Genomic DNA, 25,385 nt, shown 5'->3' with positions numbered 1-25,385 from the left:
GCATTCCCCACCAGAGTGTTAAAATTCATGAACCTATATTGATAAATCATAATCACCCAAAGTCCATAGTTTATATTAGCATTCTTTGGATTTGAACAAATATATGACATGTTATCTATCATTATGGTATGTATGATACACAGAGTATTTTCAATGTCCTAAAAATCCTCTGTGCTCTACCCCTTTATCACTACCCCTCAACCCTCCATAGCTACTGATTTTTTTACTGTCTCCATTGTTTAGTATTTTCCAAAACATCATTTAGGTGGAATCATTACAGTACGTAGCCTTTTCAGATTGGCTTCTTTCACTTACTGGTATGCATTTAAGGTTTCTCCATGTCTTTTCATGGCTTGATAGCTCATTTCTTTTTAGCATTGCATAATATATTCTGTTGTCTGGATGTGCCACTGTTTATCCATTCACCAACTTAAGGACATCTTAATTCTTTTAAGTTTTGATAATTATGAATAAAGCTGCTGTAAATATTCATAGGCAGATTTCTGTGTGGTCACAAATTTTTAGTTCCTTTGCATAAGTATCAAGGGCACAATCGTTCGAGTATATGGTAAGAGAATGTTTAATTTGGTGAGAAACTGCCAAACTTTTCTAAAGTGACTGTACCATTTTGCATGACCAGCAGTAGTGAATGAGAATTCCTGTTGCTCTACATCCTCGCCAACATTTAATGTTGTCAGTGTTTTGAATTTTGGCTATTTTAATAGATGTGCAGTGGTATCTCCTTTTAATTTGCTTTTCCCTCATACGACGTAAAGCATCTTTTCATATGTTTATGTGCCATGTGTATATCTTTTTTGGTGAAGTATCTGTTAAGGTTTGGCCCAATCTTTAAATCAGATTGCTGCTTATTGTTGAGTTTTTAAGAGTTCTTTGCATAGTTTGGATAACAATCCTTTATCAGATTTTTTTCCTCAGTCTGTGGCTTATCTTTTCATTTTTTTTTTTTGACATTGAGTGGTTTTTCCCACAGAAGTTTTTAATTTTGATGAAGTCTAATTTACCAGTTTCTTTCACGGCTGGTGCCTTTGGTGTTTATTTAAAAAGTCATTGCCATACCCAAGGTCATCTAGATTTTCTTCTATGTTGCCTTATAGGAATCTTGGCATTTTACATTTAGGTCTGTGCTCCCTTTTGTATTTTTGCGAAGGTGTAAGATCTGTATCGATTTATTATTTTGCATGTGGATGTCCAGTTTTTCCAGCACCATTTGTTGAAGACTTAAAAAAAAAAAAATTGATTTTAGAGTGAAGGGGGGGCGGGGGGAGGGCAGGAGGAGAGACCTAAGCAGACTCTGTGCTGAGTGCAGAGGCCAAGACAGACTCAGTTGGACTATCCTGAGATCATGACCTGAACCGAAACCAAGAGTCAGATGCTTAACTGACTGTGCCACCCAGGCGCCCCTTATTGAAGACTTTTTACTGAGTTTTCTTATCCATGACGGTGAAATATCTATTTATATAGTTCTTCTCTGATTTCGCTCTTCAGAATTTTGTGGTTTTCCCTCATAGATATTGTACAGACGTGTTGGATTTACACTTGAGTATTTCATTTTGGGAGATGTTTAGGTAAACAATATTGTGTTTTTAGTTTCAAATTCTACTTGTTTGTTGCTGGTATATAGGAAAATGATTTACTTTTGTATATTAATCTTGAATTCTGCAGCCCTGTTATAATCACTTATTAGTTTGAGGAGTATTTTGTCATTTCCTTCAGATTTTCTACATAGATGATCATAATATCTGCAAAGACCATTTTATGTCTTAATTCCCTATCTGTATACCTTTTATTTCCTTTTCTTATTTCACTAGCTAGAACTTCCAGTATGATGTTGAAACAAAGTGATGAGGGGACATTCTTGCTTTGTAACTTAGTGGGAAAGCTTCAAGTTTCCCACCATTAACTATGATGCTAGCTATAGAATTTTTATAGATAGTCTTTGTCTAATTGAGGAATTTCCCCTCTATTCCTAGTTCACTGAGATTTAATATGATTTTTGATATGGTTAGGTTTCACTCTGTCATCTTTCCATTTCCCCTTCCTCCCTTCTTTCCTTCCTGTCTTTTTTAGTAGGTTCTTTGCCCACTGTGCAGCTTGAACTTACAACCCCTAGATCAAGAGTTGCATGCTCTCCCGACCGAGGAAGCCAGGTGCCCCTAAAAAGTATTGAACACTTAACGGATTTGTGTGTCATCTTTGTGCAGGGGCCATGCTAATTTTCTCTGTATTATTCCAATTTTAGTATATGTGCTGCCAAAGCAAGCACGATTTTCTGTTTCTTCTGTTGTTTGTTTTCTTTCTCTCTTACTCTACCTTCTTTGGAATTATTTTTTTATTCCATTTTATCTGTTTTGGGCGTATTTGCTGTAACTTTTTTTTGATTTTTGTTTTACTTTAAGTGATTGATATGTATGGGACATGGTCATCAGAGAGTCTGACTTATTTCCCAGAGGACACTAGATAACGTCTGGAAACATTTTTGATTTTCATACTGTGAGGGGTGGGGGTATTACCATCATCTCATAGGTAGAAGTCAGGGATGGTGCTGAACATCTTCCAGTGCACAAGACCTCCCACAAAAAGGCTTACGTTGCCCACAATGTCAGTAGTGCCAAGGCTGATAAATTCTGATTAGGGGTTTATAATATACAGATCTTTCTTGACTTACAATGAGGTTATGTCCCACTAAACTCATTGCAAGTTGAGTATGTCATAAGTCAAAATGTCTTTAATGTACCTAACCTACTGAACATCATGGCTTCGCCTAAACTACCTTTAAATGTACTCAGAGCACTTATATTAGCCTCAAGTTGGGCGAAGTCATCTAGCAGAAAGTCTTTTATAGTAAAGTTTTGAATATTTCATGTAATTTATTGGCTACTATACTGAAAATGAACAACAGAATGATTGTAAATGTGTGGGTTGTTTACCCTCATGATTGTGTGGTGGCCTGCAAGCTGCAGCTCACTGCTGCTACTCAGCATCACAAGAGGGCATTGTACCACATGTTGTTAGCCCAGGAAAAGATCAAGATTCAAATTTTGAAGTATGGTTTCTATGGAGTGCGTATCATTTTCAAACCATTGTAAAGTGAAAAAATCGTGGGTTGGATTGTCATAACTCAGGGACTAGCTGTATATCTTTAGTTTATCACAGTCTGTCTTTAAGTGATACCACTTATGTACAGTGTAAGAACCTTATGATAGATATTTCCATTTATCCTTGCCCGGACCTTATGCTATTGTTTCCATACATTTTACACTTGTAATAAACCCTGTAATACTTTATTATTTTTATTTAAATAGCCAATTATTTTTCATATACTAAAGATGGAGGTATTTATCTTCATAATGATTATTACTTTCATCAGTTTGTTTTATATCCAGACTTCCATCAGGTATCATTTTCCTTCTTTCCAAAGGATTTCTGTTAACATTTCTTGTAGTGTGGGTTTGCTGGTGATTAATACTGCGGCTTTTGCATGTCTAAAAATGTTATTTCCCCGATTTTTTGTGTGGTAAAGCACATGACAAATTTATCCTTTTAATAATTTATACATGTAAATTACAGTATTAACCACATGGGCATTATTGTATAACAGATCGCTAATGTCACTTTTGTTTTTGAAAATATTTTTGTTGGATATAGAATTCTAGCTTGACAGTTTTTTCTTCCAGTATTTGAACAACGGTGCTCCAGTCTTCTCAGTTGCATTGTTTCCTTTTTTTTTTTTTTTTAAGATTTTATTTACTTATTTGAGAGAGAGTGCACACGAGTGGGGTTGGGGGGGTGGGGTAGAGGGAGAAGCAGACTCGAGCTCGACATGGTGCTCCATCCCACGTCCCCAAGATCATGACATGACCGAAGGCAGATGCTTAACAGGTTGAGCCATTCAGGCACTCCCACTTGAATTGTTTCTGATGAGATATTCAGTGTTATCCTTTGTTCCTCTGTGTGTAGCATGTCTTTTTTTTCCAGCCTAGTTGGTGCGAACAGGTGCTCTTCTTGGCCCTGACAGGCACTTTTCCTTCTAATCCTGTGGGATAGTTCTTTCTCCAATGCTACATAGTTTATTCACAGACCTGTGCTGAGTATTGCAGAGAACTCTCTGCAGATCTCCTGGGCTCTCTCTGTAATGCCTTCCTTTTTGGTACTCTGTCTCTGAACTTCAGATGCCTTCATCTTCTTAGACTCTTGTTCCTGTCTCTTCAACTCATGAAGTCTTTTAAGCTCTGTCTTAGTTCACTTTCATCCTCCACAGCATAGGGACTTTTCCAGGATAGTAAGCTGAGGCAATTGTAGGACTGTTTGGTTTTTGTTTTGGTTTGTTTTAAAGATTTTATTTATTTATTTGAGAGAGAGAGACACGAGAGAGGGAAGGGGGAGTGGGAGAGGGAGAAGCAGGCTTCCCATGGAGTGGAGAGCCCGATGTGGGGCTCGATTCCTGGACCCTGGGATCATGACCTGAGCCGAAGGCAGACACTTAACGACTGAGCCACCTAGGCGCCCCCACCCCTCTTTTGTTTTACTTCTTTTAAGTATCATTGTCCTTCATTGCTTATTGTCCAGTGTCTGGAAAGCCATTGTTTCAACTCTCATCAGATTTTTTTTTTTTTTTTTTTTTTTGCTTCTGGTAGAAGGGTGAATTCATTTCCTGTTACCTCACCCTTTTTGCAATTTATTTTAAAGTTTTATTTATTTGAGAGAGAGAGTGCGCATGTGCACAAGCAGGGGGGAGCAGCAGAGGGAGAGGGCGAGGGAGAAGCAGGCTCCTTGCTGAGCAGGGATCTTGATGCAGGGCTCAATCCCAGAACCCTGGGATCATGACCTGAGCCAAAGGCCAGACACTTACCCGGCTGAGCCACCCAGGTGCCTCTGCAGTTTTTTTCGGTAATAAAATTCATGTAATATAATTCAGCATATTAAAGCGTGCAGTTCAGTGGCTTTTACTGTATTTAGTGTTGTACATCATAACTATCTTGTTCCACAACACTTCCATCACCCTTAAAAATCCCATGCCCATTAGTCATTTTCCATCCTATGACCCCTAGCACTCCCCAACAACCACTAATACACTTTCTTTCTCTCTGGGTTTGCCTATATCTGGACATTTCCTGTAAATGGAGTCATACAATATGTGGTCTTTTGTATCTGATGACTTTCACATTGTTTTAATGTTTTAAAGGTTCATGCATGTTGTAGTACTTCATTCTTTTTTATGGCTGAATAATGTTCCACTGTATGTATGTCATCTTTGTTGGAGTGGAAGTCAGCTGCTGAATCCTTTTAACTATTTTACTATTTTTTCTCCCATGTAGTCCATATTTGGCCTCTCCAGGCGATTCTGATAGGCTGCCGGGACTGAGAATGAGATTTAGAAAGTTAGTACTAGAAGAGAAGCAGCATTAGAATAGGATAAAGACTGGGGCGCCTGGGTGGCTCAGTTGGTTAGGCGACTGCCTTCGGCTCAGGTCATGATCCTGGAGTCCCAGGATCGAGTCCCGCATCGGGCTCCCTGCTCAGCAGAGAGTCTGCTGCTCCCTCTGACCCTCTTCCCTCTGGTGCTCTCTATCTCTCATTCTCTCTCTCTCAAATAAATAAATAAAATCTTTAAAAAAAAAAAAGAATAGGATAAGGACTTATCTAGAGTCTTTTTTTATTTTGTCTTCCTCCATCTCTTCTTTCTGTAGGTTATGGAAGGAATACCAGATCAGTAGTTTTAAAGATTGAGACTGGTTGCTTTTTGTAATATGTACTATTTCAGTAAATTGTAGAAAATGTAGAGGAGAAAATAGAGACCACCTATAATTTCACTAGTTAATACTTTGGCACATTTTTTACCAGCTTTTTTTTTTTTAATTCTACGTTTATTCATCATATCATCTTTAACATTCTGTTTACCTTACTATATTTGGGATTTACTTCAGTATGTGATTTTGTTTCCTGCTTTTTCTACTTAATGCATAAATAGTTTCAGATGTCATTATTTTTCAAGAAGTCTTACATGGCAGTGTATTTAAAGCTTAGAAACGTCTTATCAAACTGTTTTCCAGATTCTACCAATTTACACTTTAACACATTCACTAGCACTCATTCTTGAAAGGGTCTGTTTTACTCATCACGATTTCACCAGCATTGTAAATATTGTCTTGCCAGCATGTTTTGCTTACATTAACTTTTTGTTTCATCATGTTATTTTTCCTTCTTCTTTGTTCTTCTTCTTCTTTCTTCCTCTTCTTTCTTCTTCTTTCTTCTTCTTCCTTCTTCTTCTTCTTCTTTCTTCTTCTTCTTCTTCTTCTTCTTCTTCTTCTTCTTCTTCTTTCTTCTTTTTCTTCTTTCTTTCTTCTTTCTTCTTTCTTCTTTCTTTCTTCTTCTTTCTTCTTTCTTCTTTCTTCTTTCTTCTTCAAGTAGGCTCCATGCCCAATGTGGGGCTTGAACTCATGACCCTGAGATCAAGAGTGGCATGTTCTACCAACTGAGCCAGCCAGGCACCCCTTTTCTTCATTTTAAAACAACTTTATGGAAGTGTAATTTACATACAGTATAAAGCATTTATTTTATGTGTGGTTCTGTGTTTTAATAAACAAATGTACCTGTGTGACCACCATTCCAAACTAAGGAGAACATTTTCATTCCCCACAAAAGTCCCCTTTAACCCTTTTGCAGTCATATCCTCTACCCCCATTTCAGTCAACTAATGATCTGATTCTGATCACTATATATTAGTTTTCTCTGTTCTCACATGTCATATAAAGGGAATCAACAGTATGTAGTCACTTGCATCTGGTTATTTCTCAGTATACTTTTTTTTGCGGACTTTAAAAATATTTATTATTGAAGTATAGTTGACACACAGTGTTATATTAGTTTCAGGTGTACAACATAGTCATTCCACAATGCCATACATTACTCAGTATGCAACATGGTAAGTGTAGTCACCAAACAGTGTTATTACAATATTATCATATTCCCCACGCTGTACTTTTCATCTCTGTGACTTATATTATAACTGGAAGTTTGTACCTCGAATCCCCTTCACTTAATTTGCCCATCCCCCAGCTCCCTCCCCTAAAGTGGACTCATTTTTAAAATTTTTTTGTTTTATTTAAATTCAGCTAATTAACACATAGTGTATTTTTAGTTTCAGAGGTAGAGTGCAGTGATTCATCCGTTGCACACAACACCCAGAGCTCATCACATCTCGTGCCCTCCTTAATGCCCATCACCAAGTTACCCCCATCCCCTACCCCTCTCCCCTCCATCAGCCCTGTTTGCTTCCTACAGTTAAGAGTCTCTTAAGGTTTATCTCCCTCTCTGATTTCCTCCCATTCTGTTTTTCCTTCCCTTCCCCCATGATCCTCCATTTTGTTTCCTAAATTCCACATGTGAGTGAAATCATATGATAATGGGCTTTCTGTGATTGACTTATTTTGATTAGCATAATATCTTCTAGTTCCATCCATGTAGTTGCAGATGGTAAGTTTTCATCTTTTTGATGGCTGAGTAATATTCCTGTGTGTGTGTGTGTGTGTGTGTGTGTGTGTGTGTGTGTGTGTGTGTGTGTGTGACACACATCACACCATCTTTATCTGTTCATCTGTTGATGGACAGCTGGACTTTCCAGTTTGGCTATTGTGGACATTGCTGCTATAAACATTGGGGTGCAAGTACCCCTTTGGATCACTATTTTTGTATCTTTTGGGTAAATCCCGAGTAGTGCAATTGCTGGTTTGTGGGGAAGCTCTATTTTTAACTTTTTGAGGAACCTCCATACTGTTTTCTAGAGTGGCTACAACAGCTTGCATTCCCACAAGCAGTGTAAGAGGGTTCCCTTTTCTCCTCAGTATACTTTTGAGGTACATCATTGTTCTGCATATCATCAGTTTGACCCCTCTTCATTTTTTTTTTTAACTGAGTAGTATTCCTTGAATGAATCTATCCACTTTGTTTACCTGTTGAGGTACATTTGTATTGTTTCCAATTTTTGGCTATTGTAAGTAAAATAACAGTTAACATCCATGTGCAAGTTGTTTGTGGACATGCATTTCACTTCTTGGGTACATATTTAGTAGGATTGCTGGGTCATGTGTTACGCATGTATTTTTTTAAAACTATTTGAGAGAGAGTTGTGCTTGCGAGAGGAGCATGGGTGGGGATGGGGCAGAGGGAGAGGGAGAATCTCAAGCATACTCCTTGCTGAGCAGGGAACCCAACCTGGGGCTCCATCTCAAGATCCTGAGATTATGACCTGAGCCAAAATCAAGAGTTGGGTGCCTAACCAACTGACTGAGCCCACCCAGGTGCCCCATAATAAGCATGGATTTACTTTATAAGAAACTGCCCAGTAGTTTTCCAAAGAGGTGATATCATTTGGCACTCCCACCAACAGTTAGTGTTGTCAGTTTCTTAATTTGGTCATTTTGTGAGTATGTAGTCAAAACTTTCTGTGGGTTTATTTTCCATTTTCCTGATATAAAGTCGTTGAGCATCTTTTAAAGTGCTTATTGGTCATTGTTGTATTTTCTTTTGTGAAGTGTCTGTTTAAATCTTTGACTCATTTTATTAAAAAAGATTGGGTTGGTTTATTATTATTGAGATATAAGGGTTCTTTATATATTCTGCATAGAAGGGCTGTCACATATGTATTGTGAATATTTTTCTCAGTCTGCATGTCTTTTCATTTTCTAAAGTATGTGTTTTGAATAGCATAATTTTTGAATTTTCAGGAAGCCCAATTTATCAGTTCTTTCATTTATAATCTGTGCATTTTGTGTCCTAAGAAATCTTTGCCAAACCCAGGGTCACTAAAATTTTTCTCCTGTATTTTCCTATGGATATTTTTATAAGATTAGGCTTTATTTTGGGGTCTGTGATCTATTTTGAGTTAGTTTTTATATAAAGAGTAAGGTAAGAGCATAGGTTTATTTTTTCCCAAACTCCTGTTCAGACCATTTGTAGAAAAGTCTATCCTCATTAATTCCCTCATTAATTGGCACCTTTGTCTAAAATTCATTATTTTTATGTTTTCTGTTGCTTTACATGTTCTTTTGCTAGTGCCACTGTTGATTAGCTTTATGTTTATGATTTAGTTTGTAATCAGATTTTGTATGTCCTTCAAATTTACTCTTTTTCAAGTTATTTCAGCTATTTTTCTTTGACCTTTCTAAATGAATTTTAGAATCAACTTGTCCATTTCTGTTTTTTAAAAAAAACCCTTATTGGGGTTTTGATTGGAATTTATTAGAAATTTAGATAACTTGGAGGAAAACTTACCCAAGTGTTTTTTTGAAACAGTATTGAGCCTTGCGATCCCTGAACATGTTATATTTCCATTTATGTTGCTATGCAAGTTTCACATATAATTTGTTAAGCCTGTCTCTTAAGTATTTAGTAGTTGTGATGCTGTTGTAAATGATACTGCTTTTTATTTTCATTTTTTAGTTGCTGATATATGGAAATACACTTGTTTTGTTTTTCTTTTTAAAGATTTTATTTAATATTGACTTATGACTTTGTTAAATTCACTTTCATTCTAGGAGCTCTGTTGAGATTCCCTAGCATTTTTTCCCCACATGAGCATATCATGTACAAATAATTTTAGTCTTCTTTCCCAGTCTTCATGCCTGTATTTGTTTTTCTTCCCTCATTGTACTGACTAGAATCTTAGGTGAAATGTGGGCTAGAAGTGGTTAATAGACTTCCTTGGCTTGAATTTCATCTCAGGAGGAAAGCATTCAGTCTTTGACCATAAGTATGGTGGTTAGGTATAGGTTTTCCATGGGTGCCTGCTCTTTATCAGCTTGGGGACATTTCTTTCTTTCAGGGAATTTTATGTTATAATGGGTGTTGAAAAAGGGTTTTAATTGTCAAAATTCCTAAATATTTTTTATCCTGTTCTTAAAATTCCACTATTTTGAGTATTGCACCTCTGTGATATGTTTTAATAAGAACAAGAAACTTTTATCTTAGAATGTGCCATGAACTATTGTATCATCACAATTCTTTGAAGTATATGTTATCTAATTTTTACACATGAGCTTCAAATCATTATTTTCCAAAGGAACTTAAAATTTCTTTGTTTTCTGTTTTCTTCATTGTGGATATATGAATATTCATTTCTAATAATTAAGGTTTATTTGTTGTTTCTCCCTGTGTACTATTTTGGTTTCTCCCCACATCCTTGTTGATTTTAATTATTTTTAGAGAATGTTAAACCATTAACATGGTTTTAAAACTCAGAACCATACAAAAGAGATAATGCTCAGAGAATTGTCTCTTTCTTTATTCTACTCCAATCATAATACCGTATTTTTTGTAATTCTTAACTGATAAATGATCACGTTTATCGAAGTTGCTTGTGTGTTTGAGAAGAAGGAACATTGGCTGTAAAGTTTTATATGTAGCTGTAACATCTGCCTTACTAAATTAGGTCCGTGCTTAGGTTCATAATTGTTCTTTGTCCACTTGCCTTATGCTGAGAGTGGTGTGTTAAAGTTAGTTAGTACTATTAGTGTGTCTTTATCAGTCTTTACATGTACTGTAGCCTTTGCTTTATAAAAAGGTTGCTGTGTTATTTGATGCATAGATATTCTTAAATATGTATAGGATATCCAAAACTTACAGAGACAGACATTCATGAATGATATGCAGAAACACTTTAAAAGCCTTTATTGTGAATTATGGTTTTTGGGTCATGCTTAATGCTCTTTGACTTGAACTTTACTTGTCTGATAATTGGGATCTGCTTGTCTTTCTTATTGTCTTCTATTTTCCATTACCTGATAAACTTCCATCCATTCCTTTAATTTTCTTTTTCTGAACCACTTTTGTGTGTGTGTGTGTGTGTGTGTGTTTCTTGTACACAGCATATAGTTGAGTCTTGGGTTATGAGACAAGTTGAAAATTTTTTTGTTCTTATAGATAAGTCCATTGATGTTTATTGATATGACTGAATGTATTTGATCTCATTTCTTTTATAATATTTAATATTTGTATTAAATTGTATGTTTCTTTTTTTGCTCTTTTTAAAAACGATTTATTTATTTTAGAGAGAGCACATAAGTGGGGGGGAGGAGCAGAGGGAAAGGAAGAGAGAATCCTCAAGCAGACTCCTTGCTGTGAGTGCAGAGCCCAAACGGGGTTTGATCCCAGGATCCCAAGATCATGACCTGAGCTGAAATCAAGAGTCGGCCACTTAAACAACTGAGCCACCCAGGCGCCCCTCTCTTTTTGCTCTTATTTAAAAAGATTGTATTTTGTATTTAAGAAGGTTTGTATTTTTTTCTTCTCCCATTTTTAGTTGCATTATTTCCACTTTGCGTGCAGATGTTTGTACATTAGTCTTTCATCCTTTTCCCATCTTTGGGAGATTTGTGTGTGTAAGTAAAATTTTACTACTAAACTAAAAGTTTACCAGTTATCTCTTGGTTGGATGAAGAGAGAGAGAGAGAGAGAGTGTTGTGTGTGTGTGTGTGTATACACGTAAAATTTTACTAGAGTTTATGAGTTATATCTTGGTTGGATGAAGCCAAGGTGAAGATAGACTGTAATATCCAGTATGTAGCCAGTATTCACTTGTGGCTTTTGAGCACTTGAAATATGGCTAGTCTGAATTTAGATGTTCCATACAGGTAAAATACAACTAGATTTTGTAGACTTGTTACAGGAGAAAAAAATGTAAAGTATCTCCATACATTTTTGTATTGATTGTGTGTTGAAATGATAACATTGTAGATGTGTATATTGACTTAAATAAAACGTATTAAAACTAATTTCACCTGTTCTTTTTTAAGTGTGGCTACTAGAAAACTTAAATATATGGCTCACATGTGTGGCTTGCATTATATTTCTGTTGAACAGTGCTAGTCTAGTAGATTTGTTCAAAGTCCCCTATAGAATTCCCTGAGTTCCTTCTGTAGCCTTGATACTTGAAGAACAGCTTAGCTGAATATAAAATCCTTGGTTCATAGTTTTCATTCATTGAGGTTTCTCAAAATGTTGCTTCATTGATATGTTGCATATGTTGTTTTTGAAATCTGATTTTAGTGGTTTTTTTTGCTTTTTGACTTACTGTAATAATGTATTAATTTATAATAATTAGTACTATTATTTCACTTTTATTGTTTATTTGGAGTCTTTGACAGTTTTTTCATTATTTTTGAAATAGTTTTATTCAAAAATGTGTCAGAATTGGTGGTTGTTTTGGATTACTTTTGCCAGGTACTTAATAAGCTTTTTGTTTATTGTTGTGAGGAACTCATAACCTAAAGTTTGCCATCTGAACTATTTTTAAGTCTATAATACAATAGTGTTAACTATATGTACAGTATTATGCAACAGATATGTAGCACTTTTTCATCTTGGAAAATCGCAGTTATACCCACTGAACAACAGCTTCTTTTTTCCTCCTCTCCTAGTCCCTAGCAACCACCGTTCTACTTGCTGTTTTTAAGAATTTGACTACTTTAGGGGCGCCTGGTTGGCTCAGTCAGTAGAGCATGAGACTCTTGATCTCGCAGTTGTGAGTTCAAGCCCCACGTTGGGTGTAGAGATTACGTAAAAGTAAAATCTTTAAAAAAGGAAAGAATTTGACTTTAGGTAACACGTAAGTGAAATCATACAGGATTTGTCTTTTTGTGACCAGGACTGGCTTATTTCACTTAGCATAATATTCTCAAGGTTCATCCATGTTATAGCATGTGTCAGAATTGCCTTCCTTTTAAGGCTAATACTCCATTATATGTATATACCACATTTTGTTTATCCCTTCATCTGTCAGTAAATATTTGGATTCCTTCCACCTCTGGCTATTGTGAATAACATTGCAGTGAACATGGATATGCAAATATCTCTTCTAAATCCTGTTGTCAGTTCTTTTGGATATACACATAAAAGTGGGATTGCCAGATCCTATGGTAGTTCTGTTACTAAGTGTTACAGTCCATGAACATTTTTGGAGAACTTTTAAGAGTTACTCTCAGCAATTTTCAAGTATATAGTATAAGTATTTTTAACTGTAGCCACCATTCTGTACCTTACATCCCCAGAACTTATTAAAATTGTAACTGGAAGTTTGTACCTTTTGACTACCTTCACCCACTCCCCCCTCCCCCTGCCCCCGGAGTATTTGTCTGATCCTGGTATCAGGATAATACTGGTCTTGTTAAATGAATTTGGAAGTTTTTCCTTCTCAATTATTTGGCAAGAGCTTGACATATACAGAACACCCCACCCAATAACAGCAGAATACGTATTTTTCTCACCACACACACAACATTCTCCAGGATAGATCACATTAGGCCACAAAACAACTTTTATCAAATTTAAGAAGGATGAAATCATACCAAGTATATTTCCCAACCACAATGAAATAAAACTAGAAATCAACAGCAAAGGAAAACTGGAAAAGTCACAAATATGTGGAAACTGAACAACACACTTCTGAACAATCAGTGGATCAAGAAAGAAATCACAAGGGAATTTAGAAAATACTGAGACAAATGAAAACACAGTATAACAGTCTTTTTTAAACTGATAACTCGGGGCGCCTGGGTGGCTCAGTTGGTTAAGTGACTGCCTTCGGCTCAGGTCATGATCCCGGAGTCCTGGGATCGAGTCCCACATCGGGCTCCCGGCTCAGTGGGGAGCCTGCTTCTCCCTCTGACCCTATCCCCTCTCATGCTGTTTCTCTCTCTCTCTCTCAAATAAATAAATAAAATGTTTTTAAAAAACCTGATAACTCAGTTGCATAGAAAAGTTCAAATTGTTTACATCTCTTGTTTTATGCTATTAATGTCACAAATTAAATCTTTTTACATTTTGTGTCATTAACATAGTTTTGTATTTAATACTTTTTAAAAAAGATTTTATTTATTTGAGAGAGAGTGAGAGAGAGCACGAGAGGGGGGAGGGTCAGAGGGAGAAGCAATTCCCCACTGAGCAGAGAGCCTGATGAGGTCTCTATCCTGGGACTCCAGGATCATGACCTGAGCAGAAGACAGCTGCTTAACCAACTGAGCCACCCAGGCACCCTTAATACTTCCTCTTATGCTTTTATCTTTTAAGTTCTATACCAGAATCATAAGTGACTTATGCACCACCATTACAGTATCTCAAGATTCTGCATTTGTCTATAGGTATACCCTTACCAGAGTTTTATGTTTTTGTGTTATTGTCTAGTGTCTTTCTGTTTCCACTTGAAGGGACTCCTTTTAGCAATTCTTATAAGACAGGTCTAGGAGAGATGAAGTCCCTCATTTTTTGTTTATATGGGTAGGTCTCTATCATTTGTCCTTTGTCATTTTTGAAGGACGGTTTTTCCAGATAGAGTATCTTGGTTGGCAATTTTTTTCTTCCAATGCTTTGAATTTATCAGCCCACTCCTTTCTGGCTTGTAATATTTCTGATGAGGAATTGTTGATAATTTTATGGGTGTTCCCTTATACATGATGATTTGCTTTTCCCTTGCTCAAGCTTTCAAGATTCTGTCTTTGTCTTTGTTGATGTTATTTGAGCTTTTTGAATTTGGATGTCCGTTTCTTTCCTCTGATTGGATTTTTAGCCATTGTTTTTTTCAAACAAGTTCTCTGCTCCTTTCTCTTTTCTCTTTTTGGGGCTTCCATAATGTTTATATTGGTCTGTCAGTAGTGTCATATAAATTTCTTAGGCTTTCTTTATTTCTTTCCCCCTTTTTTGTTCTTCTGACTAAATAATTTCAAATGATTTCTCTTTGAGTTCACTAATTCTTTCCTCTGCTTGATGAAATATGCTCTTGAATCCCTCTGGTGGATCTTTCAATTTGGTTACTGTAATCTTCAGCTCAGAATTTGTTTGGTTCTTTTTGATATTTCCTATCTCTTCATTGCTATTCTCATTTTGTTCATGCATCAGGTTCCATGATTTCATTTAGCTGCCTATTTGTGTTTTTTTTGTAGCACATTGATGTGCTTTAAGATAATTATTTTAAACTTTGTTGTCAAATAATTTACACATCTCCATTTCGTTAGGGTCGTTGGAAGATTTGTTTCTTTGATTGAATATATTTCCCTGTTTCTTCATGCACCTTGTTATTTTTTGCTGTAATTTGTGCATTTTATTATTTTATTTTTTTAACTTCACTTTTTTTTAAAGATTTTATTTATTTTGAGAGAGAGAGAGAAAGTGAGAGTGCGCATGCACCAGAGGGAGTGAGCATGAGTTAGGGGGAAGAGCAGAGGCAGAGGGATAAGCAGGCTCCCTGCTGAGCAGGGAGCCTAGTGTGGGGCCTGATACCAGGATGCTGGTATCATGGGGACCTGAGCCAAAGGGAGATGCTTAATTGACTGAGCCACCCAGGCACCCCATGCATTTTATTTTTTTACTTTAAATATTTTTTTAAGTTTATTTATTAATTTACTTTTATTTTTTATTTTTGTAATCTCTACACCCAAGGTGGGGCTTGAACCCACAACTCCCAAGATCGAAAGTCATTCTTCCAACTGAGCTAGCTAGGTGCCCCTAATTTACGCATTTTTCAAAAACAGTCACCTCTCCCAATCTTCTGTGAATTGGCTTCCTACCGGGAAGGCCTTTTCCAGTCAGCCCAGGCAGGGAATCTGGAAGCCCCTCAAACCTTTTCTGGAGATGTATCTTCTCTGGGCATGTGCACATAATTTCCTTAATTGAGTATTCAGAAGTTTGTAATCTTTTGCTCCCTCTGGTGTCTCTCTGCAGTACTATAACTTCTTTGGTGCATCAGCAGTACTCTTGAGTTCTCTCCTGTTCTCTACAGTTCCCCCAGGCATTCAAAGAATGCTGGCTGGTTCAGTCAGCCCTCTGAGTTAGCTGAGACAGAAGTTAGTCCCTTGGGCAGTTTCCCAAAAAGCTGGAATGTTGGATGTACATTCTACTTTTCTCTTTTCTTCCCAAGAGAGAAGCTGTGAGAAAAGTGTTTTCTCTTGACTGCACCAAGCATTGTCAGATTGTGCCTGTGGTGGTGAGGATTTTTTGTATGTCATCGTCCTCCCTTGTGAGTTTTTTTTGATATGTATATTCAGATCTGTTATTTCCAGACATTTTGGGGGTTTGTTGTTTTGAATATTCTGTTGCATTGTTTTGTTTTTCTTCTTCAGGGACTCCAATTATATGAATGTCATGCCTTCTTTGTTTTACATCTTACTGTCTTCCTTATTCATTTTACTTTCTTTATCTCATTTTCATTCTCTTGGTCATTTGACAACCTTTATGTAACACTTTTTTGTTTGAGTATATTTTGCACTTGGCTACTAGTAATTTCAGTCTTCATCTCTGAGATAATTGTTGTTTTTCTTTTTTTCCTGAGTTAGCTCTTTTCATTTTTTTCCTCCTCTGATCTTAGTTTTTGAGTTTCTGATTCAAAGATATTTTTCATATCTCTAAATGCTTCTTTGGGGCATATTAAGTTCGGTGCATTTTTCTTGAAGTTTTTTTCTGTTCTTCTCTCCTGCAGAGTGGAGAGTTTCTCATTACAGGTATAGTTGAATCTTTTTAAAAATTTATTAATGACAGTAGACTTCTAGGTTTTCTTTACTTCTTTAGGTTAAGGGTGGTTCACAATTTTATTAGTTCTATGGTACCCTCTTCTGTCTGTGTAGAAGGATCTACTTTGGAGGAATAAGCAAAGAAGTACTTGTCTCACTTCAGCTGTTTCTAACTAGTGTTTCAAAATCCGTATTATCTTGTTTTCTGTAGGACAGATGGGCTCAGTTTTTATCTTTTCCTTCTCTGCAAGGACTCAAAACTTCATCTTTTGATTTTGATCTCCCAGAATTTTGCAACACTGTTTTGGTCTGATGGCTCATCTCTCATTCTCTTTGTTATTGTGGCTTTATAAGTTTCTTAGTCCTTTATTGGTAAATTTACTCTTATAGGGTGGTGAAGTAGATAAATGTAAGCATTTAGTCTGCTATCTTTAACTGGGGGTTTTGCATGTGAATTTTTAAAATACCAATGAAGAATCTTTGATTTTCTTTCTTTTTTTAATGCAGCCGATCTCAATTGATAGGTTTTTTTTTTTTTTAAGATTTTATTTATTTGACAGAGAGAGACACAGTGAGAGAGGGAGCACAAGCTGGGGGAGTGGGAGAGGGAGAAGCAGGCTTCCTATGGAGCAGGGAGCCCGATGAGGGGCTCGATCCCAGGACCCTGGGATCATGACCTGAGCCGAAGGCAGAAGCTTAACGACTAAGCCACCCAGGCGCCCTCAGTTGATAGATTCTGGTACACAACAAGTTGGGGCATGAGGTTGCCAAGATGGAAAAGAGTCATACAAACAAGGATTCAAATTTCAGCACTGCTGATTTCTGCCAGTGTGGCCATAGAGCCTTAGTTTACTCTTCCCCAAAAGGAAAAAAAAAAAATTCTGCCCTGCATTTTGTGGGATAGTGCTTGGTACTTATTATATATGACTAAAAGCCATGAGTTATTTAGTTACTTTTAGTTTGCTTTTAACAGTTTGTCATTTACTACTAGGAAAAACAGAAGGCACAGAGAATGTAAATATCTAGGAAAATATGAAAATGTTTAGGTATAATACATAAGTTTCAAAAGGATATTTCAGAATGTCAAAGTCGTAAGAAGTGACTTTGTGTATTTTGGTGGTGAGTCCCTTCATTTAAGATGCAAAACTTTTATACCACTTTTTAAACTTAGGAAAGTAATATAGATTTATTACAGAAAATTTGGAAAATATGGGAGAGCAGAAACACAGAAGAATATAAGGCCCACGTAAAAAACATTTTGTGGTGTATTCTATTCTGTATTCTTTTAGTCTATTTTCTCTACACACATACTCATTTATATTTATACATGTTATATTTATACATCTAAACTAGCACCCATCCACCTGTCTCTTACCTCAAAGTATCCTAACATCTTTTCAGGTTGGTAGAGGTCTGCATCATGTTGGTTTTTACTACTACCCAAGTGTTCCGTTTTATATCTATAACATAATTTTATATAACTAATTCTCTGTTGCCATTTAGACTTTATGGTTTTTTTTTTCATATTATAAACAATGCCTGATAAGCATTTTATTTAGTCATTCTTGCCCCTTTGTATGTTGCCTTTGGTGAATTTCATAAGTGGAGTTGATAGGTCAAAAGAATGCCTTCTTAATGGAAAAGAAAGCAAGTAGCCCTTTTTTTTTTTAAAGATTTTATTTATTTATTTGAGAGAGAATGAGAGATAGCACGAGAGGGAGGAGGGTCAGAGGGAGAAGCAGACTCCCCACCGAGCAGGGAGCCCGATGCGGGACTCAATCCCAGGACTCCAGGATCATGACCTGAGCTGAAGGCAGTCGCTTAACCAACTGAGCCACCCAGGCGCCCTGCAAGTAGCCCTTTTTAAAAAACAAGTAACCTCACCAACGCATAATGCAGCATGTAACAAGGAATCACCATTATTCCTGCCAACGCTTTGCCCCAGTAAAGACAAATGAAGACTCTGGTTGTACCTACTTCCAGGATTTTGTATGTTTGTCACTGGCTATGGTTATTGTATGAAGCACAGGCCTCTAGAAGCTCTATCGTTGTTGTTTTTTTCTGAGTTTTTAGGTTGAGAGTCTGTCTGATAATATGGGGAAGGAAATGATAGCTGAGAATTTATTTTTAGAGCTAAATTTGGTCTGTAAATTAAAATGGGGGAGTGTGTCATGATCTGGCTCCTTAATTTCTGGCTGCAGCTCTGTCATCTGCCAGCTGTGTTAACAAGAAGAGAGTCATCTGTGATCTATTTTTAAATTTTCTCACATGTAAAATTAAAATAATATTAAATCTTCATCTATTAAAGATGTATTTCAATAATTGGATAATACCTAAAAATGTTTTGTACCTAGGAGAAAGTCCATTATATATCAAAAGAATCTCTTCAAACCAGAAATGTGCTACCAGTCATCACCCATGTTTCTAGATTATTAGCATTACAAGAACATGTTTTTTTATTTTTTTATTTTTTATTTTATTTTTTAAAGATTTAATTTTTTGAGAGAGCACAAGTGGATGGAAGGGACAGAGGAAGAGGGAAAGCAGACTCCTCATTGAGCAGGGAGCCTGATATGGGCCTGGATCCCAGGACCCTGGGTTCATGACCTGAGCTGAAGGCAGACGCTTAACCAACTGAGTCACCCAAGTGCCCCAGGTTTTTTATTTTTTATTTATTTATTTTTCAAATTTTACTTTATTATGTTAATCACCACACATTACATCATTAGTTTTTGATGTAGCGTTCCATGATTCGTTGTTTGTGCATAACACCCAGTGCTCCATTCAGTATGTGCCCTCTTTAATACCCATCGCCAGGCTAACACATCCCCCACCCCCTTTCCCTCTAGAACCCTCAGTTTGTTTCTCAGAGTCCATAGTCCCTCATGGTTCATCTCCCCCTCCGATTCCCCCCCTTCATTTTTCCCTTCCTACTATCTTTTTTTTTTTTAACATATAATGTATTATTTGTTTCAGAGGTATAGGTCTGTGATTCATCAGTCTTACACAATTCACAGCACTGTATGGAAGCCTTGCAGGGAACAAAAGACAGCCAGGTTTTTTATTTTTAACAGCCCATTCTAGTAAAGATGGAATAGTCAGAGAACATTCAAGTCAGAGTCCTGAAATTTGACTCTCTCATGTATTTATACCATAACTAAGAGCAAATCATTTGTTTTTTTTTTAAAGATTTTATTTATTTTTGACAGAGAGAGAGTGCACAAGCAGGGGAAGCAGCAGGCAGAGGGAGAGGGAGAAGCAGAGCCCAATGTGGGGCTCCATCCCAGGACCCTGGGACCATGACCCAAGCCGAAGGCAGATGCTTAACCGTCTGAGCCACCCAGGCGCCCCAAATCATTTGTTTCTTGAGTCTCATATATGATGTAGTATAATATCTATCCTTGTCCCCAAATTTGAGGGGTTAATAAGCTTTTGATTGTAGATGTACTTTGAGAACTATAAAACGTTATAAAAATATAAAGTGGCGTTTCATATTGCATCACTTTACTTGACCAGGAGAGGAGAAATGTCAGCAAGGTAATAGGAAACTATAGACTTAAATAGTGCTAGAAATTCCTCTTTCCAGAGCCCGGTTTTCCTAATTCCTTGATGCTGTTTGTGGGTGTGTTTGATCCTGTCACAATTTTTTAGTTAACTCAAAAGTTTTTTTACTGAAGACTCTTACTAAATTGATAGTACTATTTGTATGGAGAAGTGTATTTAGTGCTCCAACTTGGGATCTTACCCTATGAAGAAAAACATTTCTTCTGGTATTGAAAGTGGAAAAACTCAAATCTAAGCTAGCACCCACCCACGTGTCTTTTATCTCAATTGCTTGCCTTTTATTGAATGTCTCTGAGCTTTTGTCTATTTTGGACATTTTGTTTGCCTGATTCTTTCTTCTTTTCTTTTTTTCTTTTTGGTCTTTGCCTTGCTAAATCTAAATCTCTTATCGATCCTGAAAGTTTTAAAGATTTTTTTATTTAGTTGAGAGAGAGTGAAAGCGATCACAGAGGGAGAGGGAGAAGCAGACTCACTGCTGAGTGGAGAGCCTGATGTGTGGCTCAATCCCAGGACCCTGAGATCATGACCTGAGCCGAAGGCAGATGCTCAACCAACTGAGCCACCCAGGCACCCTGATCCTGAAAGTTTTAGTTTCGATGTTACTTTCCTTGGATATCTTTTTCTATCCTCCTTAGACAGTGGTTTGACTAATTGAGAAGAGACATGCTTGTCAAGTCCAAACATGATTGCATACTTAGATATCTCTCTTCTACTAGCTAAGTTCCTTAATAGCAGAGTCTCTCATTCACTCTTAGTATCTGGTGTCTACTAGGTGCTCTGAAATGTATTGAAAGAATGACACTGATAAATTCTTAGCCAGTACTCTTTTTTATCTTTTAGATAAATCACAGAAGGCCTCTCTGATAAGATGAGACTTGAAGGAATTTTCAAAAGCATTCCTTTTGGATATTTAGGAACCTGAAGGAAAGGCAGTGTGGCTACAATAAAGGATGGGTAGGGAGAGGTAGAAGATAAGGTCAGAGAGAAATGAGGCCTTATAAGTCAGTGATAATTTTAATCTTTAATCTGAGTATGAAGGGGATCTATTGGGGAGTTACATGACCTAATTTGCTTTCTACAAAGTAAAACTACTTTGTTGAGCATGGTCCCTTGTGGGTCAAGGGAGAAAGTAGGTATTAAGTGATAGAGACAATGAAAGTTACTAGAATCAGGATGTATTTTAAAGGAACTTTTGTTTAACCTGAGTTTAAAAATATTTCTTGCTGTGATAGTAATATAGTCTGTTGAACATAATTTTTTCTTTGAGTTATTCAGTATTTTGTACTGTTGCAGTTTCAGGTTTGTACTTGCAGAAGATAATTAAAACCTGTGACAAATCTTTTCCTGTCATTCTCATATTTTCCCATATTCTGGTATTGGTGACAAACACCTCTGTTAATTTAGCAAACAAGGAATCAATTTTCTTTTAATTGAGATGTTAAGTTCTAGTTTGTGAATATGTGTATGATCTTTAAAGAAAATTCTACTTAATAAAATTATAAACATCTAAGGTGATATCAGGATGAGCACAAGTATTCAGAGATATCATTGGCAATGTTTTCTATAGTTCTATGGCAAAGAAACTGTTTATAATTAATTCTTAAGTCACCTTGCAGTTATTAAACAAAGTAAATTTTAAATAGAATTATGCATTGAATTAACATTATTAAAATGACTTACGTTGCCTATTTTACGTTTTCCAGGAACATCACTTACAGCGAGCTATTTCAGCACAGCAAGTGTTTAGAGAAAAAAAAGAGAGTATGGTCATTCCAGTTCCTGAGGCAGAGAGCAACGTCAACTATTACAATCGCTTGTACAAAGGAGAGTTTAAACAGCCAAAACAGTTCATTCATATTCAACGTAAGTTTGTTGATTCATTGTTTTCTGTATGTAATTTAAATTTGTCAACTAGTGAAGATCCTTTCTCTCTTTTATGCCCAAAGAGATTTTAATTTTTTAGTGCATATACATTAATTCATAGAAATGTAAAACATTAAGGAATAAAATCTCTCTGTGCTTAACATCTGAACTTGGAAATCATTTTGAGTGTTAGTTGCATTTGGAACATTTGATATTTAGTACAGAATTTTGTGTAGCACTTACACCTTATTATTATACATCTAAAAGTTGGTGGATTACTGTACTCAAATTTAACGTTTATTTTTAAAGGCCTAGTGGCTATAATGCTGATTATGGGTGAATCTTCAGAAAGTTTTTAGAATTAGATTATACCCCTTTGCCTTCATCTAATTTTTATAAAATTCCATTTCTGCCTCCTTGATACTCTTTTCTCCCCATTGTTATATTTAATCACGATATCTTGCCTTAAAACTATTTCCGTAATTTCTTATTATATCTACTACTTCTCCATTGCTTTTCCTTACCCTCTTCTAATGTATCTTCTCCACAAAGTCCACTGGCACCAGAGTGGTCTTCTTAAAGTTGTCAGTCTGATCTAATTATTCCCTGGTTTTAAAATCATACTATTCTTTATTGTCTACAGTAGGGGTTTTCAGGGGATGGTTCAAACAGATGCTGATGTTTTGGTATCTTGTCTGATTGTGTAAGAAAAAGCCTTGCGTAGCTTGTTAAAATAGAGATTCCAGGGCTCTGCTTTAGGCCTACCTGTCTGAGGTATGTGGCCTGGTAATAAAAAAGTTCTGCAGGTAATTATGAAACCTCTCCAGATTTAAGACTATAAGATTGACTGTTTTCCATCAGTTCTAAGATGCACATTTTTTTTATTGATCATTTTTGAAATGAGATTGCATATTAAATTGTTGTCCTGGATTTAGGTCTAGTTTATCTAAAGAAAATCTGCATTTGTTTCTGCCAAGCATCTAGGGACACTTCAACAGGAGACCATTTTAAAGTCTTCGCTGTTTATTTTGTTTGTTTTTAGACCACACTGGTAGCTTTAGTTCAGGCTGCAGACCTTCCTAGAGTTCACTTCTCACGGGGAGAATTTTCCCTCCTCCTTTCTCACCTAAGGGCAAGTTGAGAAATGAAGTTCCTTGCTGTAATTTTTTGCATAGCTGGTTTATTTCTTTACCTTACACTGAGGTTGTTGCCACTTGTTAGTATATCTTTGTGCAGGAGTATTCTATTAAACTTAATAGACTCCAGCAGAAAGCTTTTTTTTTCTTCTTATAGTACATCAAGTCATGGTTCACCTTATAACTGATGGCAGTTTAGATTTGACAGAATTCAGTAATAGCCAAATTCTCTAGTTTGAATACAAGACTCTTTGTGATTTTTTTTCCCTGTCTACTCCATTAACCTCATTTCCTGTTGTTCTTCCCCTCACTCTCTTTACCATAGAAACTAATGTAAAATTACTTACATTTGCCTGGTTGTTTCATGTTTCACACTTCCTTGCACATGCTATTCAAGTCATCTTTCCCCTCCTGTAACTCATCTAAGACCTAACTCCCCTAAGAAGCTTACCCTGACGCTTCTCATTTGAAACACCTCTGTGTTTTACTCATCTCAGTATCTTCGTACATACCTCTATTAGAGGACTCATCATACTTCATTGCAATTATTTGTAACTATTCTTTCTCTCCTTTTAAACTATGAGCTCCTGGGGCAGGGACAATGTTTTATTTTCTCTTTGTATCTTTAAAGTGCATGGCTTTAGATACACAATAAATAGTATGTTTGTTGACTGAATCGTTTTTAAATGGCTTTTAAAAAGGCTCTTAGGCAGGGAGTCTGCTTCTCCCTCTGACCCTCCCCCTCTCATGCTCTCTATCTCATTCTCTCTCTTAAATAAATGAATAAATAATCTTTTAAAAAAATAAAAATAAAAAAGGCTCTTAGGTATCAGAACCATTTTCCAGAGACTCTTCTCTGAAGCATTCAAGAGAAATACGATGCGGAAATTGTTTATGTGATTTGTTTCCTCTGTATTCTTGGACTTTGACCCCTTTAGCTTGTTGAATTTGCCTTACCTTTGTATTGGGAAGGAGATAGCTGTTCATATTCATAATAGGAATTATAAGGATTTTTCAAGCCAAAGTGTGTGTTTGTTGTTGTTTTGTATTTTAGTAACAGTGTAGCTGGACATCAGGACCATATGTAAAAACCATCCTAGAAAACCAAGAATGAAGAAATTGGGTGTAACCTATCTGGGTTAAGCCCATTAGATACAATAAATATGAATCTTGGGTTGGCTTTTAAATTTCACTTAATTCTATTACCATAGAAGATGGAATAAAAATAATAGAACATTATTTTAACTTTCATTTTTTTCTTTTAGTCTGTCAACATATGTATTCTACATACTATACACAATATGCTCTTGCACATACAAATTTTTATTCTGTTTTTTTCTATGTACATTTTAAATTTCTTAGATTTGAATATAGTCTGTGATTGTCATTTTCAGTGCCTATTAATTCTATCAAATTGATACTCCACAGTTTGCTTACTACTATGCCTATTACTGGCCTTAAACTTGTCTGTACTAAAATTTAAATTCATGTTATCATTGAGATTTTTTTTTCAAGGAAGGGGTTTTTTTCTAAAGTGTATTTATTTATTTTTAGTAATCTCTACACCCAGTGTGGGGCTTGAACTCACAAACCCGTGATCAAGAGTCGCATGCTCTTCCGACTGAGCCAGCGAGGCATCCCTCAAGGAGGGGTTTTTAAACATTTTTTGACATAACTTCTTTCTGTATCCTTAAGTATGAAGAATTCCAGAAAATACTGCACTGGCTTTTTCATTTTGCTCTTTATACAATAGATTTGAAAGTATCCCCCGTTTGCTTGGCTAGAAAAAGACATTGTACAATTGCCACAGTAGGGTGGCTTACTTCACATTGATTGCCTGGGCTTTTGGCAGAAGCTTCTTTATTGGTCCACACTGCCACTAATGTGATTATTATCCATTTAGAGTTGTTCAAAGAGTCTCTTGTCTATCGGATAAAATTTTATGTTGTATTTTAAGGCCCTTCTCTGTGCCTATCCAGCCACAGTTCCCTGTGGGTTCTTCACTAGAACACCAACCGTACTGAAATGAGCTGTTGGAAGTGAAGGTTTCTTTCTCTAGATGGTAAGCTTCTTAGCAGCAGAATTTTACCTCATTCACCATACAGTCCCAGAATACAGGCTCAATACAATTTTTTTTTCCAATTCCTCTAACCCTTTGCGCTTTCAGCTACAAAATAATGAGCTCCTTGCAACACTCTGACTTACGCCATCTTTTCTCATATCTTCACGCCTTCACATACCCCTTTACCTCAGTCCTCTTGTTAAAATATAACTTGTTCTCTATGTCTCGTCTCCAGGATTACATTTA

General features: G+C 36.3%; 1 protein-coding gene and 1 non-coding gene across 3 annotated transcripts in view; one reads left to right on the top strand and one right to left on the bottom strand.

Annotated features, from left to right (window-relative positions):
• EPC2 (enhancer of polycomb 2) overlaps positions 1-25,385 on the top strand; it is a 121,835-nt gene that overhangs the window by 26,024 nt on the left and 70,426 nt on the right. For both annotated transcript variants that reach the window (XM_028095849.2, XM_028095846.2), the window contains exon 2: positions 21,782-21,941. In XM_028095849.2, the coding sequence (XP_027951650.1) occupies positions 21,782-21,941 (160 nt within the window). The remainder of the gene's footprint in view (positions 1-21,781; positions 21,942-25,385) is intronic.
• Positions 2,178-2,284, bottom strand: LOC114202577 (U6 spliceosomal RNA). Its single transcript, XR_003607824.1, has one exon. It is a non-coding gene; the product is annotated as a U6 spliceosomal RNA (small nuclear RNA).

The sequence above is a fragment of the Eumetopias jubatus genome, unplaced genomic scaffold, assembly GCF_037043125.1.
Source record: "Eumetopias jubatus isolate StellerSeaLion01/CBP00866 unplaced genomic scaffold, mEumJub1_p1.0 scaffold_3, whole genome shotgun sequence".
In the NCBI taxonomy this organism is placed as follows: Eukaryota; Metazoa; Chordata; class Mammalia; order Carnivora; family Otariidae; genus Eumetopias; species Eumetopias jubatus.
The sequence above is the reverse complement of the archived record's forward strand: the minus strand, read 5'-3'. Positions and strand labels throughout refer to the sequence as shown.